Raw genomic sequence first — 18,765 nt, 5'->3', positions numbered from 1 at the left:
GCACCAAACCTGTCAGTTTCAAATTAACCGATGAACGTACGTAACAGCACCTGAAAGTTTGAATTCTACCCTCAGACATTTGGACCAAGGCATTCCCGTACTTTCACTGGGAAGTACTTTAGCATAAACCCTCTGGTTGCTTTCCCATTCAAGTCTCCATTACTGAACCGAGCTAACTTATTTTGACTGGAAACAGACTCATCTGCTGTAACAGGTGTCAGTGAAATGTAGTATGGCAAATATTCCATACCCAAAAATCCCAGGATTTGAATCTCCAGGACCAGGAATGGGCACCACTGACCCTTCAAACGGTCATACGTTTTAGCGATCTGACATGGTTTTGAGCAGCTTGCAGTAGTAAGAGCAGATGAAACTGAAACTAAGAGTCAACTCTACAGTACATCACCAAATGCAGGAAGAAGTTAGTGAACACAAAGAGGGGTTCTATGTCTCTTGCACCATTTTACCATGTCCAGTTATAAAAACAGCAAATAATGATTGCAATAATTATATAATAATGATAACCTTTTGCATTTCACACACTCTAAAGCAATATCATTTGCGTACCAGAGGACTGAAGATGTAATTAGGTTGCAAAAATAAAAAATAAAAAAATAAAAAAATACATCAAACAGACTTCCAGGGTGAAAAACAATTATCAAAGGAATGGATAATGTAAAAAAAAGTGGCACACAGTCCTATAGCTGTTTACTCATGTCGTGATGCTGATCATCTCCTAATCTCCTCATGGTGCTATATCATGATTTTGAATATCTCCTGCTTGTCAGGTGTGTTATGGTGCATCCTCCAGGAGGGCAACCAAAACTAGTCTAATATACACACATATTTATTCTCCTACAGACCTTCACAGCCAGTACACAAGGCATGATTGTATTTACAACAGTAATGCACATTGTCTGGTTAAAACATAATGAATGATCTCTTTTTTTTTTTTGGTTACCTGTATTTCGCATTTAAATATCACTTGTGTGTTCAACACATGCATATAATTTAGAGGGAATTCTGACGCATCCGCAATAGGACGTGTACTTTTATGTAATTGTTTAAAGTGCTTTTTTCTTCTGAAAAACACACTGTTTGTTTTGGCCATTCTTAACTAGAGAACTAAATTGCTCCACTGGTACATACTGTACAGCGCCTTCAGCAAAAAAAATAAATAAATAAATAAAAATAATGCCACCCCTTGGACTAGGGTGAGGCATAAGGTGTCAAAGATTAGCAAAAACAGTCTAGAGTTACAGTAGGTAAACTGTGAATGAATGGCCATTTCCTGCGCATGTCCTCTGTTTATATAATATAAATATTGTGTATTTGTGGGGCGGGGCTTAACCACAGGGTCCTAGCTATACAGTGAAAAACGTGTTCAGGCTTAAGTACATACTGCCACGAGGTTGGCCACGTTAATAACACCTGAAAATTCAGGATGTGGAGTCAAGAGCTTTTTGTAGAAGTGTCAAAAAGTAAAATTTGCTTATGCTTGACACTCAGAGTTAAGGATGAAGCACACTGAGACTGAATGTGGAACAGGAATTACACCAAAGAGGCTCTTGGTATATTGAGTTTACCAGTCAGGAGGTTTTATATCATTTATGATTGTTTGAATCTCTATTTCCCCACTTCCTGTTTTTCTGAGCATGGCATAACCTTGTGGCATAAGAAAGCCAATCATTCAACAGTTCAAAAATAAATGCATCTGTTATTCTTAAACACAGTATCTTTTTCTTTTTTTTTTACAGATAAGTCTTATTTCCTCCTTTACAATAACAGTTCTTTCATCAGAAAAAGCACGATTTTTCAGCAGCAGTTATATTTATGCATACTTTCCCTTACGGCTTAAAAGAGCTACAATATTACACTTCTTCAGTCTACCATAACATCAGACATTCTGTGGAACAGTTTGTATATGGTCTAAATAGAGGGGCAGAGAGGACTACAAACATCTGTCATTTTTCAGTAAGATTCAGTGGAGGGACAAACCGATCTATCAATATCAACCCCTTGGTCTTTACTACAGAAGAAATATATACAAAAAATATACAAGTAAAACACATATTTGAAAGAAAAAACAAAAAACTATATTGTGAAAACATATGCGTATCACTGAATATGGATATACAAATATTAAATCCTACCTGGACTAATATATGTGCAGTTACACAGTATCATAGAGCATATGTTGGAGAAAGCATGGAGCATATGTTTGTGAATGGAACTCCCCTATTGCAAGGCCAGTGGGAGACGCTTGCATACAGTGGTGTTCTGTATTGTAAATGTATGAGACTGTGGGTACATGGGTTTATGAAAAAAGGCTCTTGGTCTGGATCACATGCATGTGTGTGTGTGTATACCACAGAGCATATACTGTATCATAGATTTCTATGGCACATACCCATATACACTACAGCTGCACAGAAGCACATTCACTTTCTCTGACTTTGACAGGGCTAATTGAAATGGACAGGACTAATTTACTTTCGTGCAGCAAACCTGCTTTTTATCTAAGACTCTCTCTCTCTCTCTCTCACTAACTAACTCTCCCCCCCCCCCCCCCCCCCACACACACACAAATACACCGGACCAGTCAATATCCACTAGTCCACTAGTCTACAACACAGACTAGTAAAGTCAATAGTCAAATGTTAACCCTTTTAGGAAGGCTTATATAGAGTGAAATAATTATATGTCTCCATATATGCCTAAACATATATGTGATATGCCGGAAGATGTTGTGATATATATATATATATATATATATATATATATATATATACATATATATATATATAAACTGTTACATTTATTTAGGTAATTGTGTTCATATACAGAAATTGTCATAGACTGCAAAACATGTTACAATATATGCACAGTTACAGAAAAAAATGTTTCAGCATTAATATAAACAGAATTTATTCAATGACATACTGTATACTGACATATATGAAAATGTATTCCTTATAATTTAATGTCATGTTGTAACATGTTTTTAATCTGTTATAAGGGGCACTTGTATGCTAAGTGACAGGGATTTGAAGCCAATTCAGAAATGGTGAATTAGGACAAGAAATTCTGGAATTGAACCAAGGACCTGAGTTCCACCCACAGAAGCCATTTCTGAATTGAACCAAAGACCTGAGTTCACCAACAGCAGCTAACAGCACAGACAAAGCAACCAGTAATCATTCAAGCGCAAAGCAATGTTTCCGTTTTTTTTTTCTTTTTTTTTCGTTTAGTCCTTTTATATGTTGATTTGTAAAAAGTTGATTCTGCATAGACAGAATCGTAAGATTGCATTCACAAGGATAGTTCACAGTTTTAAAGAGTGGCCTGCTTCTAGACAAACACTTTTAAACACTTTTCTCCCTGCATATTACGCACTCCCATGGATGCACGGTTACTCTCATGCAACTTCTAGACAACCGTCTGATAAGACCTGTGGTCATAAAAATGAATCCCCAAATCTGAAGTTGGTAGAGACCCTTTGAAAATCTTAATTTTGCACTCTGTTCCATAAGCCAAATTTTCCTCCATGTTTACACAAGCTTGCATTTAAAAACAAATAACAGTATTAGTATAATAGTATAAATATAAATGTTTATAAAAAATCTGTGGTATTTGAGAGCTGTGGTTGTGAAACTGGGTACAGAAGTATACAGTGTTGTGGTGGAAATGATCCTCCTTCATATTGCTGCTACAGTTCTCCCTCTGCTATCAGCAGGACCAGGAAAAAAGGAAAATAAAGAGGAAAAAATGCTCTGCAACAGCAAAAGCCAGAAAAGTTCTCTTTTGTTCTTTAGCTTTTGTTTATCTGTTTTGTTTGTCAGTTCAGAAGATAAAGGAAGGATAATACTTTCTGTCAGGCATGCAGAGGGCACCCTGTGGGGCTTTCCTTGATTTAATCCACAGTATTTACACCACGACTCTCTTCTTCCGTCTGTCCTCAGTACAATATTTACACATATTACAGTGGTTGGTTGGTCAGTTGGTTTGGTGCGGGGAGGGGGTGCGAGGGAAGGCAGAGGGGTAAAGGAGGAGGAGGTTAGGCCCCCCCTTCCCCTCCCTGTGTCTCACACGTGTGTCTCAATGAAGGAGTGGGTGTGGGTCAGGAGGGGCGTGGCCAGCGGTGAGAGCTCAGCTGCCCCGTTGTGGGAGTCCCTGGGGCCTGAGCTGAACTCACAGATGTCGAGGAACAGCTCTTGATGGTGCTGCTTCCACTCACGGAATTTCTTGGAGGTCAGGGCAGGGTCATCCAGCACTTGGGTTAAGATGGCCAGGTCTCCCTCTTTGGCCTAAATAAAGCAGAGGAAAATATATTTAGGTAGGAGATGGGACACAAATGGATAGAGCTTCACAAAGCAAAAGCATATCACACTGTGACTTCTCTACATATATCAGTGCAATCAATCAATAAACCACTCGACTAACCAAGCAGATAAAATTCTCATGGTAGATGTACATATTGGAGTTAATCAACCCAACGACCATTGAAACTTACAACCAATGAACCACCCAACCAACTAGTCAAATAGTTGTAGTTTTTGAACTACGGAATCAAACAGTTAACCACCGAACAAAACAACCAATCAACTAATTAACCAAGCAACCAAGCACTCAATCAACCAACCAGCCAACCTACCAATCCTTCAACCACCCAACTAAGAAAAAAACATCCTAACCTACCAATCATTCAAACACGCAACTAACCAATTAACCACCCAACTGACCCCAATCAATCTCCCAACTAATCAAGCACTCAATCAACTAACCTACCAAATAACAATACAACCAGTCCATCAACTAACTAAGCAGCCCACCGACCATTCGACCAGCCGACCAAGACCTCGATCTGAGCGTTGAGCATCGGTCGCCTCTGCTTCACGCCGCTGCTGAAGCGCCGCGTACCTTGAGCGTGCTCCGTAGAGCGCGGACGCGGTGCAGCTTGTCGTTGACGACGGGGTCGTTGCAGCGCTTGACGAAGGATCGGCGAAACTCCTGCTTGGTGGAGGGGCGTTGCTCACCGAACGCCGACAGGCTGGCCTGCTCCAGCGAGCGGTAAAGCTGCTGGAGCCCGTCCGTGACCTCATGCTCCTCACACGGATACTCTGTGAGGGGGCAAGCATGACACACACGTTCACGGGCATGTTCATTCATGAATGTCCTCATTTATTTACAAAGGAACATTTGCTGTACTCCCTAGATGAAGGTTCTTCCTGGCATGACCCCCAATGTGTGTTTCGCTAGAATTCACGGTTTGAAATGAACAATGTCATAATATTTCTATTTTCTGGTGTGAAAATGTCTGTCAATTAATATTTTACCCCTGAAAATAGACTAACATATGTGACCCAACACAAGCTTGAGACACATGTCTCACATTCAACCATTCATAGGGAGGTGAAAAACATTACAAAATCACTATCTGGTCATACTTTATTAGTCTCTGTAATAACAAATTGGTACATAATGTAATACTGATGTTCTATCGCTGTAAAATACTTTTGTTGACAGAATGACAGAAACGTCTGTTCTTTCTTCTTGGACACTTGGGCCCATTCTTGTTAAAACACATGTCAGATTTTACTGCTTTGGTCAATCAACTTCAAACTGTAGACATACTGGGGTACATTTGGAAAAATAAATCTGGTTTCATCCCGAATCAGAAGTACATGTAATCACTACAGAATAAAGAAAACATAAAACAATTTTTGGATTTGTTTTTTGTTGTTCTTTGTTTTTCAGAATAAATATGTCCTGTGTATAAACTGAACGAGATGCCGTAGGATCAGGGAATTTGGTCATTTCGGTAAAAATGTGCTCTATATTCCAGGATTTAAACCATGTCTGTCCTGTATGTAATCTTGGAGATAATGGGATTTATTTAAGACAAGGGGGATTCTTATAAAAAATCCTGTGTTTTAAGTTGGTTAAACACAACTTTTCCAGCAGTTATGAGCAAATGTACTGAGCTGAAGCACTGAGCTTTGCCCCTCTTCAGATACATTATGTATTTGTGACTTACATTACAATGCGTAGCACTTCTATACTTTTCTTCTTCTGTGTGTGCAGTCACATCACACTCACCATGCTTGTTATAATATTAACTTGCATGTTTTTTCATGTGGATTCGCAGTGATGAATAATGTAAATGTGCACTCTATGAACCCACATTGAACGTGGTTCTGGCAGAAACAATCCCCAAAGAAAACTGATCTAAAAGACCGGAATAAAAAGAAGAAAAGATTTGATAATCTTCATAGCCATTCGGTGCCATTTGGTGCCGTGACAAGCTCAGGGCCCGCCTGCTCATGAATACTTTTGAATATTAATGAGGTAGATAGTCGGTGTCCGCAGGGCCAGAAGGGCACCTCCCCCTGTAGAGAATTCAGTTCTGCGGGAAGATTCGGAGGTGGAGGTCTCACCTTCTTTGCCAGTGCTGTTGTGTGTGTGGAAAGGCACCTCGTCGTCCTCGCTCTTCTCGTCCGAGGGCCGGGCCGAGCCGAGGCCCGCCTTGGCGCCCCGGGCCTCGCGGTTCCGCGGCAGGCTCTGGCTGCGCTGCTTGTGGGCGGCCCGGCAGTGACCCTGCGCCCCGCGCTCCTCGCTCCCCACCAGGGGGAAAGGCCCGTCGCGGTTGGGCCGGTACCGCCGCTGGGCCGGCAGCGTGGCCTGCCACCGGCGCTCCGGCGACGTGGCGGGACAGCCGCCGCCCCCCATCGTGCCCCCGTAGCAGCCGCCGCCGCCGCCGCCGCCACCGCCGCCCCCGGCGTCGCCCTCGCCCTCGGCGTCGGCCGGGACGGTCTGCAGGAAGTGGAGGCCGGAGCTGGTGAGCGGCGTCTCGATCAGGTCCTGCCAGGAGCGGCGCTCGCGGTGCGTGGAGCGGCAGCCCGAGGAGTGGGTGCTGCCCGGGGCGTCCGGCCGCGAGTCCTCCGCCGACGAGTGGGAGTACGTGGACTCGCTGGAGAAGTGGCGCCCGTGCTTGGGCTCGGGGAAAGGGCTGGAGGAGTTCACCTGGGAGGGAGACAGGGACCCATGAGCTCACCACGGGTCAGACCGTGCCTTCACCCCTCCCTCCCTCCCTGACCAGCACCCTGCCTCCCGGCGTGGGTTGCCCCGTGGAACTGCCATTGCACTGCCCGGTCAGGGTTCTATTCTATTCTACTGCGTCACTCAACCAAGGACTAGCGTTTCAACTGGGCATACCACCGAGGAAAAACACTTGCGCCAACCTGAAAGAACCTGCATGAACCTGCAAGAACCCATGTCATCATTCAAAGATGTGAATGAAAAATAAATAAATAAATTTATCTCTGCTGGAAATGAAAGCATAAAAACATCTTTGCGATATCACGTGACCTTGCAGCAGTTTGAAAAGGAACCCAAGTCAATACAGTTTAGCAATTCATGAATCTGCTAGAGGCATGAGGATAAAAATATCCTAGAATAGACAGGGTGAGATGGATTGAAATAATAAGTAACAACTTCTTAGAAATGAAAAAAATCTTAGAAAAAAGATTTCTAAGAATGTCTTCAAGTATTCAGAAAGTGTTTGAGAGCATTTAAAAAAATATTACCCCCACAGAGACCAAAGTTGATTTGTATTCAGATTAAAAACTCTAACAAGCCAAATAAAAATCCCCTACACAGCTGTGGGTTTGATCCTCCGCTATGGAACTTTCTGTGCTGTGGTTCCCTTCTCTATCTGTAAGTTTCTCTGCTTTACCCTGTATTCAGAAGGAGGATAGAAAAGAAAAAAAACCTTTATTTGTCTGGCTAAATGCTATTTGAAAAATGTAAAACAAAATATTTTAGGCGACGGATATCATGCAACACATGATCTGAGTTTTCTCCCAGGAGGAACACGCAGAATGGAAATTTTTTGCATCTTATAGCTCCCTCTTGTGGTGAGAAGCGAGGTTGCCTCGGGGTGGCTAAACTGCTCCGCGTGATGGCGGTGCTCAGGCTGAAGCGAGAGGCAGCGGTGAGATGAGCAGCAGAAGCTTGGGCCTCTCTCCCCGCCACTGATGTTTTATTAAAACACAGAGCCTTGCTCTTTCTCCTGGGTAGGCACTGGGTGTCTGTGTCTGACCTGGGTGTCTGGCAGCCTGTAATTCAGGAGGAGTCATGCGTGCGAAGGCTTGCGAGGGCATGCCCGGTTTTTTTTTGGGGTTCGGCTGCACTCACAGAGGGGGTGCGGTGGTAGCTGTCGCAAAGCGGGGACGGGCCCTCCTGCTTGAGAGTCATCGAGCCTTCTGTTTCGTCCTGGTCACTCTCGCTCCAGTAATCTGAAATGCAGACACGTATTCATTCAGCACAGGGAGGGACGGACGGACCGGCGGACGGACGGGGGTGAATGCAACCAGGCGCTTAGCTCCCGCGGATTCCGCGGCGCTGTTTAAGGGAGCTCTCACCTTCGTCAGGGCGCGGCACCTTGTCGTCCGGCGTGTACCCAATGGCGGCCAGCCCGAGCCGGTTCATCCATCTGGGGGGCGGGGGGGGAGAGAGCAGAGGGATGAGCATACAGAGGGGTGCACGGTGAACTGTGAAGGACGTAGCGTGTGTTACAGGGCTACGCTCACCTGTATGCTTGTGCCAGGTGTGCGTTTGCTGTTTGACTGTCATAGTCAATCTCTGCCTGTCCGTGTGTCTCTCTCTCTCTCTCTCTCTCTCTCTCTCTCTGTCTCTCTCTCTCTCTCTCTCTCTCTGTCTGTCTCTCTCTCTCTCTCTCTTTGTCTCTCTCTCTATAAATTTTCAATTTTCAATTTCAAAGTGCTTTATTGGCATGACAAATATAGGCACTTGTGTTGCCAAAGCAGTGGTTACAACATACAACTATATACAATGAATCTGAGAATGGTACAATGAATCTATCTCTCTCGCTCCCTCTCTCTCTCTCTCTCTGGGCAGCTCCTGTGACTGAAATCGGAGGCACGCACGCACTAAAACCTTACGGCTCCTCCGCTCAACCCCATCCTGTTGCATGTTCTCTCTCTCTCTCTCCCTCCCTCTCCGCTCCCGTTCCTCTCTCTCCTCCTCCCCTCTCCCCTTCTCCTCCCCTCCTCTGCCCTCCTCTCCTTTCCACTGCTCAGTAGGAGAAAAGGGAATTTTTGATCAACCCCAGACTGTGTACAGTGACACAATAACGAAGCAAAAAGACATAAATTATGAAGCTAGAGACTCAAGCAGTAGCCACGCCGAAGACGGCGTATCAGCAGATGTAAAGAGCTCTAATTACTGACCCCAAAGATCCCCCTGCGATTCAAGTTTTAGCACTCTTTGTAATCAGATCTTGGCAGAGCATCGCCCAAAGATCTGTATTTCTTTGATTTCTTTTTGTTTGAAGACAAAACGCAGGGAGAAAAGGGAGCAGAGAATCTGAATGAGGCTCGGGTGCCACCGAGCCCAAATTAGAAGAAAATATTACAATCCAAATCTCAGGAGTCAAGTACACGCACTCTATCGGCTACAACTTCTACCATTTGCAATTTCTTACATTTTCGAAGACTTTTTTTTTCATTTCTTGAGAGCAGTTTATGACATTCCCATTCATCGTCACTTCTTGCTTTTATTAGCGTGCGCTCGGATAGGAGTTATTTATTAAAGATTCGATTCTGAAAGCCATGAAGGACACGCTTTAAGCTTTGCAAACATCCCAGCCGCTTCCACCGTAAAAAACATAAATAAATCATCTCCCGCCAGTTCTTGAGTTTTTAAATTGCGGGCCTCAGCGCACTTTTTTTCTATTTCCAGTCGCTCCGCAGCAGAGAGGAGAATAAGGAGGCCAATTCGACTTCTTTCCGGGACGAACGCGAAGCTAAATAATTTACGTCTCCCGGTCGTAACTGTCATCACTCTAAATTTAGCGGCAGCCAGTGCTGAGTGAGGCCGAGAACTGAGCGAACGTCGCGCAGGGCTGCGCCGCTGCTTTCCACGGCGGTGCTGACTCTCAGAACCCCGGGCAGCTCCATCTCCACAATCCAAACAAAAGGGATGAGAGAAAGATCCCATGCAAGGAGAACCATTACATTATATTTCAAAATTAAGCAGCTTATATTTCATAAGCATTCATACAGCTGGATAATTACTAATGCCATTCAGGTTAAGCGCCTTGCCCCACATCAGAGTAAAACCTGTGTTGTCCCTGTGTACATTACGCTCCAAAACCATAGACACAGTCTCTCATCCCTCCCCTGCTTTCTCTCTGTCACAATCATTCCATCAGCCATCACCAAATACATCACCCTGCTCGTTTTTGGAAGCTCTTCTGCAGAGCATTGCTTACCATTGTGGAAACATACAACAACCAAACAGTGTTGGCTTCAAATACTGTATTTAAGCTCATTACAAAATTGTAGGTTATCATGCTGTATAACAACCTGCGCTTGTAGAGGAAGGAGAACAAGCAAAGGAACTTGATTAAAAACATTTGGGAACCAACGGTCTAGTGCAAGTGCTGATGGGCATGTCCCACAACAATCACATCACGTTTTAGTACCCAAATGCGACTTTACTGCTGTTCCCTTTTTCATCAATTTAAATTAAACTTATTTCCAAGGGGTGGGGAAGAAGGGGGGGGGGGGGGGAATCAGTTCTGCATTATCTCATTTGTGGAAAGACATCACTATGGTGATGTGTTAATGAGCAGCAGATGGTCCAGTTATGGATGAAAGGCAAACAGTCGCTGGGGTTTAACCAGGCTTTGGATTTGTGATAATAATTTCGTACAGTGACAGATTTGAAAATGAAGGGGGGGGGGACGGGCTTTCGGGTCCCAGATCTACTTATCTGACTCAGAGGAGGATGCACAGTCAGCTGTCAGCACGCTTATTTTTTTATTTTTATTTTGGCAGAACTCACTTTCGAAACCTTTGATTTCCAAGAAGGAGAAACGTTCCTCGCTTCTTTTCACATCACTTATTCATGGAGTGTATTTGTGAAGGGGGGGCGAGGAGGCTCAGGGATGTGTAAACTGTGTTTGTGGATTTGTTTTGCGACATTAATGAGCATTCCCTTCATTAGTCTTCTTCAACCAGAAAGAGACAGGGAGCTGGTCCCCTTATTTTTTTTACACTTGGGAGCGACAAAAAAATTATTTTGCTGCCTCGAGTCCAGACTCAAACATGTAATACAGCTGACAGTTTTTTACTTAAATTTCTGGAACAACCGAGGAAGGCAGGAGTAATCCCAGTCTGTGGTTGCATACCTGTTCATCTCCTCCATACAGTCCGTGGCAAAGAAGAAACTCTTGATTTTGGGATGGCAGGCTTTGAAGGCACTATGGGAGAGAAACAGTGATAGTTATGCATTAGTAAATCATTCATCCATCCCATCCACAATGTGCCTGTGCTCTGATCCACTTCCTATCATTTTGCCATTATAGCAAAGGCCATGAACCCCTGCTCTCTCACTAGATGTCCCTACTCTCTCTAGATGCCCCTGCTCTCTCACTAGATGTCCCTACTCTCTCTAGATGCCCCGTTCTCTCTAGATGCTCCTACTCTCTCTAGATACCCCTGTTCTCTCTAGATGCCCCTACTCTCTCTAGATGCCCCTACTCTCTCTAGATGCCCCTGCTCTCTCTAGACACCCCTGCTCTCCCTTGATACCCCTGCTCTTTCTAGATGTCCCTGCTCTCTCTAGATAGCCCTGTTCTCTCTAGATACCCCTGCTCTCCCTTGATACCCCTGCTCTTTCTAGATGCCCCTGTTCTCTCTAGATGCCCCTGTTCTCTGTAGATGCTCATGCTCTCTCTTGACACCCCTGTTCTCTCTTCATGCCCTTGGTCCCTCTCAAGGACTGAACATTCCTGTAGAATTAGCTAATCAAAGACCACCAGTGTGCCTTTCCCATGTCATTACCTTGTGAAGCACAACATAATAAAGCCAATCGAAGCTCAAAAAAGCGTGTGTACAGTCGCACTGAAGTCACTTAAAGACGGCAACTCAAAGACAGTAATGTAACTCAGTGGTTTGAATGGTGTTTGGAGGACAGTACTCGAACAGACAGACCCCCTTCCCCATGTTCTGTGCAGTGGGCGGGGCTGACGTCTGAGTTCCCCGAGACAGGCTGTTCTTTTTGAGACAGCTGAAGTTCTGCCCAAAAAAACGGCCCCTCCGCCATCTGCCAGTTTACCAAGCTCACAGCTAATCATTCTCTCAGGTGGAAAATGAGCTTTTTATTCCCACTAAAATATTTTGGCCAATCTGAGCACTGGGTATATTTTTGCCTGTTTTTGCATTGTTTAAAGAGCAGTCGGGCTCACGTGTCTCCTGGGCTAGAAGGCACGGGAGGGACCAGACAGATGTCTGTGAAAGCATGTCAGCATCTGTCAGATCCTCCCACATTTATTCCACCTGACCTTTTCACCTGAGATTAGGAACACCAACCCCCACATCCGCCCCCACCCCCCACCCCACCCCACCACAGGCCTCAGAAAATTTCAAAGGAAAAACACAAAATTGTCTTGATGGGGGGGTGGGGGGGGCACTCACAATTTCCGTCTGCATTCAATCGCTCTGTCTATCCTGAACTCAGGAAGACTGATGAACCCTTCAGCTTTTTCATCCTGGGGAGAAGAAAGAGAGACAAAGAGAGAGAGACAGGGAAATAAGCAGAGAGAGAGAGAGAGAGAGAGAGAGAGGGAAATAAGCAGAGAGAGAGAGAGACAGGGAAATAAGCAAAGAGAGAAAGAGGGGGGGGGGGAGAGAGTGTGTGAGCGGTTACCTCAGATGTCCCTCAGACAGACTCTGCCGGCGGCCATATCTCAGAGCGAAAGTGTGACATTACAGAGAATATGAGCGTTGGACTGCAGGTCCGCTGGGAGGATGTAGGTGTTATAACGGTCTCTCATAATGCACTGACTCCGAGAGGCATTCTCAAAAGATAAGAATAAGCATGAGAGTGTAGCTGCAGAGCTGCTAGAATCTATTAGACAGAGGGAGTCTGCGCCCGGAAAGATAAGAGCAATGTGAGAGCGTGGCTTGGCTTGGACCGACAGCCCCAAAAAAGCTAACAGGGGAACGTCGTTTCCCCAGAGGTGCAGGTGAGATGGCAGGCATGCAGTAGAAAAGTGCCTTAACAGATGCCAGACCATGGACCTCATCAACGCAAGAGAACAGTGACTTTACAGGATGAGCCACCCAGCAGCACCTGACACCTCTCCGTTGAAGGTGATTTAGTGTTCATGTTCCCATCAAATGAGTCTGGCTCTGTAAGGTGCCATAACATGCTCAATGTTTAAGGTCAGTGGATGCTGAGAGCATTTATACACACTGAGCTAATATTTTATTCATATTATTATCATTAATAGTATTGCCTACTCCTTCCCTGGCACAGCAGAAGCTAATAAATAATGCAGGAAAACCTGAGCATTTTTTACAGTTTCCCAAAGATTGTACTCGTAAACTGTAATCTAAGAACGGATATAGTTTTTTTGCATTATTTTGCAGCACAAATGAATGTGTCTAGGTAGTCTCTGTGACTTCCCTAGGACCCCCTTCTAAACTTGGCTATTTCTTGCCCAAAAAGTAATTAAATAAACAAATGAAGCAGCATTGTTTAAAACAAACAGGGTAAGTCAGGGGCTCATCAAAATGTTTTACAGCAGTTCAACTGATCAACCACTGGGTTTTCCAGCACTGAACTGGCCGGGGAAGGGAAGCGGAGCGTGGCATCGGTGGACTTATCGAGTTGAAGTAGTGGCCTTGCGTTGAGCGTCTGCACCGAGTGAAAGCGGGTCTGTTGCGAGCGAGTCCGTGGGGGGGGCCGGTTCTTACATTCTGGTTGGTGTACCAGTAAAGCGAGGAGTCCTTCAGGATGAACCAGTACTTCTTCCACTTCTGGGTGAAGTAGCCCTTGGCGTCCTTCTTCTTCCACAGCCAGCCCTCGCAGTCGCCATGCCCCAGGTCCTTGCAGGAGATCCGCCGTCGGCTGGCGCTGGTGAGAGAGCCTGGCGCGCGGGACAGGAAGGAGAGGCTCACCGGACCGGCCGCAGACCCTGCTGAACGCGCAACGTTCCTGCACCGCTGCTCTGACATTACACTGGTGCAACAACAGCGCTACTGAGAAATGCTAGACGTCCTCTGCACCTCATGCAACAACCCCTGAATTCCATGGAACAACCCCTGAATGCCATGGAATAACCCCTGAACGCCATGGAGCAACCCCTGAATGTCATGGAACAACTCGTGAACGTCGAAGACCAGGACAGAGGCACATCTCTGCATTCCTACATTAGATCTCTGGGATAACTTCTTTAATTTTAATATCAAGCTTTACCTTATATTGAGGGAGTAGTGTATAGGTATAGGCCACTGGAGAGTTAGTGTGGTATACAGTATAATTTCTGGTTTCTATGTGTCATTTCCTGTGGGGGAAGCAGAAGTGATTTTACCAAAGACTAGAGTTTTGCTTAGAGCTCTAATTTTGGTATTCTACCAAATTTGATTCTACTCTACTACACCACCAACCCAGCTGATCCAACATTCCCTTCATGACACACCCACAAAACGTCTCCAGAGGAATGCTACAAAATGTAGCAAACCGTTCATAGTGAACATTTTTTTCAATGGACAGAACCTGTCGATTAAATAAGTTGAAATCAGCATCTGACAAATCCCATATAAAACCACTATTTCCCCTAGATAGAGGCTGCAGAACCATTTCTGGCACCGCTGCTAGAATTATTATTTTTTAAGCTATGCTCAGAGGAAAATGGGCCAACTTTGTTAAAACAAGTAAAGCTGCAGCCTATATTAGCTTGTGAACCATTTTTTTCCTCAACACTACTATCACCAGAACATCTTTTGTCATAATGTTCATATTCAGCCATGAAACTTGCTGGGGTCGCACCATGGGGTCACATTTAACTTCACCTTTAATTCAGCTTGTAATATGTATTTGGTCGTCAAAATAACCGAAAGAGCGGGAATTATTGTGATTCCATTCTAAATGTAGCACACCATGCTTATTGTGTTACGGGGACTCAATCTGAGATAACCTGGGAGCAATAAAGAAAAATAGTGGTGCTCTGCAGCCTACAGAGACTACGTAGGCCTATCAATGCCTGCACATCTCACAGATATGGCAAATAATATTATATTTTATTTTACAGACTGAATATAGTTGATAGTTGTTTCAGTGTGCATTATGGGAGTCTGTCGTGGCGTTGTTCGCTATCCCATCTGATCTGTAGCTCAGCTGAGTGGTAAACACACGCACGGGTGGGGGATGACTGGCTTTATGGTACGTGTGAATGAAATGCTGGCACAAACATTGGCGAATCGGCTGATGTGCGAATCAGCTGTAATAAAGTTCCAAGCATCAGCTGAGGCGTAAAATCAACAAAGTAGCCTGCAAAAGGAGCTTGCCTGAAGAAGAGATGAAAAGAGAGGGTGGCGATTGTGCAACATCCCCTTCCATCACTTCCTGAGTGAAATCTCTGCCATTGAAGGTTTTATTTTGGAAGGGGAACTCCTTCATTAGATATTCTATGCTGAAATTCTGAAAGTTATTTCAGTGTAATACTAAATACTGATAACAATAAAATAGATTTTGCAGTCAGGCTTTTAAGTTTTGGATCTTAAGGCATAGCAGGTGTGTGTGCATGTGTGCATGTGCGCCGCGTGTGTGTGTGTGCGCGCGCGCGAATGCAACAATAATTGCACATTCGCTGTGATTTGCGTCAAGGATTTTCAGGGGTTGCGGGTGTGGAGCATGCTATTCAGGGGTTGCGGGTGTGGAGCACCCTCCGCTCGCTGGCCCTCACCTTTGGGTCTCTTCTTGGTTTTCGTCCGTAAAGAGGCGTAGTGAAATGACTGGAGTAGTGAGAGAGAGAGAGAAAAACAGACTGATCAGCAGAAGCACCCTGGGTGGATAACAGCCATAACCAACAGATACCAGCAGGAGGTAGGAGAGACAGCAGGAAATCATAGGCCATGATGCACTTCCAGATAGAGGCTCACTGGGCCCAAATTGATTGACTGAAGGACTGACTACTGCTGTAATTCACTGCACCTGTTTCCCATTCCCACCTGTGTTTGGCAAAGGCAAAATCGTAAAATCGAGGCTTGGAACTGCTACATGAGCATAGCTTAGGTTTAAAAATGAACCTACCTGAATCTGTATACATTTACACTGTACTTCATTAAAAATGCTTATGTAGACATTGATATCAATGCTCCAGCACTGAGCTCATGTTCATGTTAGTAACATTCAGATGCACTTTTCCCTGTATATGATGCTACGATCAGGACTGTCCTACAATCTTCAGAATCTACTACAGAGAGCATGTGCAGAGTGTAACACTGAAATGAATATTAGCAACATTTACCTTCCTCATGGATGAGCCTCCTTGTCTCTCAATGCCAGAACTAGCATACCTGTGGATAAAAAGAGAGAGAATGTCACATGATTCCACGTGTGAACCAGCGGGGTCGCACCTCATTCACAGGAGGGAGGGCCCCCTGCGTTTCAGGCACGCTCCGTGCCAACACTCTCAATCAGCCAAACAATGGTGCTCATATTTAGCTGTGATGAATCAATGATGCTGGGTCATCAGCTCTCTGCAGTTCCTGGTACAGCTCTGCCTTCTGCTGACCTGCCAGGGTGACCATCTGGACACTGCTTTCCTAAAGACACGGAGGCACCGGTCCATAGTCTTTTAGTCAGCTGAGCTGAATGAGGTATATGGAGGGAAGACCAGACCTCTCCCACTCTGTACACTATTACACACACACACATGCACACAAGTACACACACACGCACGCACACATGTACACACGCACGCACGCACACATGTACACACACACACGCACGCACACATGTACACACACACGCACGCACACATGTACACACACACACACATGTACACACACACGCATGCACGCATGAACACACACACACACACACACAAATATTGCACTCTATTGTACGCACATATGCACGCACACACACAAGCGTGCACATACACGCACTCTTGTCTTATGTTCCCTGCTGTACACATATACACACACACAAATAGTGCCTCTGTTGTATACACACACACACACACACGAATAGTGCACTCTGTTGTACACACACACACATACACAGGCACCCACACACACGCCAATTCATGATTTCATATGCAAGTTCCATGTTGTGCTTTCATTTCTGGCAGCCCACCTCTCTCTACAGCCCAGGCGAGCTCCCCTTATCTGGGTCATCTCATGCCTGCAGTTTTAAAAAGGCGGTACTTACTTCCTGTTTACCTCCACTTCATAATTCTTTCATTGGCTTCTCACCCCCTTGGCTGAACTGTTCTCTAAAACCCAGCCTCCACTTTACTGACTGTGCTGTGTAGGGTTGGGTATCGTTCGAAAATTTTCGATACCGATACCAAAACCGATACCTTTAATTCGATAAGATACCTTCAAAATACTTTTTCAGATACTTTATATTATGAAAACCTTATAGGATTATCGGCCAACTACTTTTCTATAAATGATTATACAGTGAGCACCATAATTCGTTGGACAGTGACACATTGTGTTATTTTGGTTCTGTACTCTAGCACTTTGAGATTGAAAGGATACAATGACACTGAAGTCAATGTGCAGACAGGAAGCTTTAATGTGAGGGCATTTTCATACATATCAGATGATCATATATAATAACACGTATTTTTTAAATATTTGCAATCTACGTGGTTACTAATGTTAAAGTCGCCTGTATACAACAACGCCGGTAGTGATTGGCTGGCTGCGATAGTGCTCACGTCGTCTACCATAAAGTATCAAAATTTGGCACAATTTTTTCCAAAAAAATTTGATACTCTGTAGGACCGACATAACTTGGTCGGTGCCAAATGGCACCGTTTTTCAATACCCAACCCTAGTGCTGTGTCTCCCTTACGAGAATCTACTCCGTGATGCTCAGTCTTCAGTACAACCCACACTGAAAATATATAATATAAACTCACACTGATTTGCTCTTTTGTGAATGAAAGAAAACATGAAATAACACACTGAAATTTGAACAAATAAGGCAGGTTCACCTTTCTGTTGCTTCACTGTGAGTGAAACGTGAGTTACAAAAGTAAAACTCACATAAATGCCAAATGCATGAATTCCGAAGCCCGCCAATGAAGTTGGTTAATTTCAGTGACTGCATTATTCTATTTCGGTGCATAATCTCGATGTGCTATCATGACAAAATGAAAGATCGTTGTGGGAAGCATTTTGTTGCGTAAGTGCCGTCACCGCTGAGAGATTCAGAGAACCACAGAACAAGCAACCGTAACTCACAGTCATCCTTTCAGCTAACAGCCCTGTGTTTTTATCGGAAAATCGCAAGCTAACATCCTGCAATAGCCTCTCCCCTCCTCACTATTTTAATCAGCGCTACTGTGCACCACGCTGCGCTGTGTTCCACTCTGAGGCCGATGGGAAAATGTCTATGGCCAACCAGGCAAGACAACATTTCAAAATTAGCGATGCGAGATCTTGTACTGTACATGTTAGATGAATGAATTGTGTGTCTCAATCCTCAACCTCGTGCCACTCCTCATCTCTCATTCTCTCTCTCTCTTTTTTTCTCTCTTGTTGTATCATTCTCACATAAGCAACAGGAGCGTATGCACACACACGCACACACACACACATACACACTCACACTGTTGGCCTCAGATGAGTCGTACTGCATGAGAGGTACAAGACTTTTGGTCACTCTGATCAGTGACACAGTGTTCAAAGCTACAGGCAGGTGTGGTGCAGA

At 44.6% G+C, this 18,765-nt stretch overlaps 1 protein-coding gene across 2 annotated transcripts in view; it reads right to left on the bottom strand.

The window, feature by feature from the left end:
• Positions 1-1,460: 1,460 nt before the first annotated feature.
• The window catches only part of si:ch211-26b3.4 (connector enhancer of kinase suppressor of ras 2), a 97,289-nt gene continuing 79,984 nt past the window's right edge, over positions 1,461-18,765 (bottom strand). For both annotated transcript variants that reach the window (XM_035435129.1, XM_035435131.1), the window contains 10 exons: positions 16,343-16,391; positions 15,779-15,827; positions 13,788-13,960; positions 12,504-12,577; positions 11,216-11,287; positions 8,424-8,494; positions 8,197-8,297; positions 6,438-7,023; positions 4,921-5,120; positions 1,461-4,307 (listed from right to left, as the gene is read on the bottom strand). In XM_035435129.1, the coding sequence (XP_035291020.1) occupies positions 4,086-4,307; positions 4,921-5,120; positions 6,438-7,023; positions 8,197-8,297; positions 8,424-8,494; positions 11,216-11,287; positions 12,504-12,577; positions 13,788-13,960; positions 15,779-15,827; positions 16,343-16,391 (1,597 nt within the window). In that variant the 3' untranslated portion in view covers positions 1,461-4,085. The remainder of the gene's footprint in view (positions 4,308-4,920; positions 5,121-6,437; positions 7,024-8,196; positions 8,298-8,423; positions 8,495-11,215; positions 11,288-12,503; positions 12,578-13,787; positions 13,961-15,778; positions 15,828-16,342; positions 16,392-18,765) is intronic.

Source organism: Anguilla anguilla, chromosome 9, assembly GCF_013347855.1.
Source record: "Anguilla anguilla isolate fAngAng1 chromosome 9, fAngAng1.pri, whole genome shotgun sequence".
In the NCBI taxonomy this organism is placed as follows: Eukaryota; Metazoa; Chordata; class Actinopteri; order Anguilliformes; family Anguillidae; genus Anguilla; species Anguilla anguilla.
The sequence above is the reverse complement of the archived record's forward strand: the minus strand, read 5'-3'. Positions and strand labels throughout refer to the sequence as shown.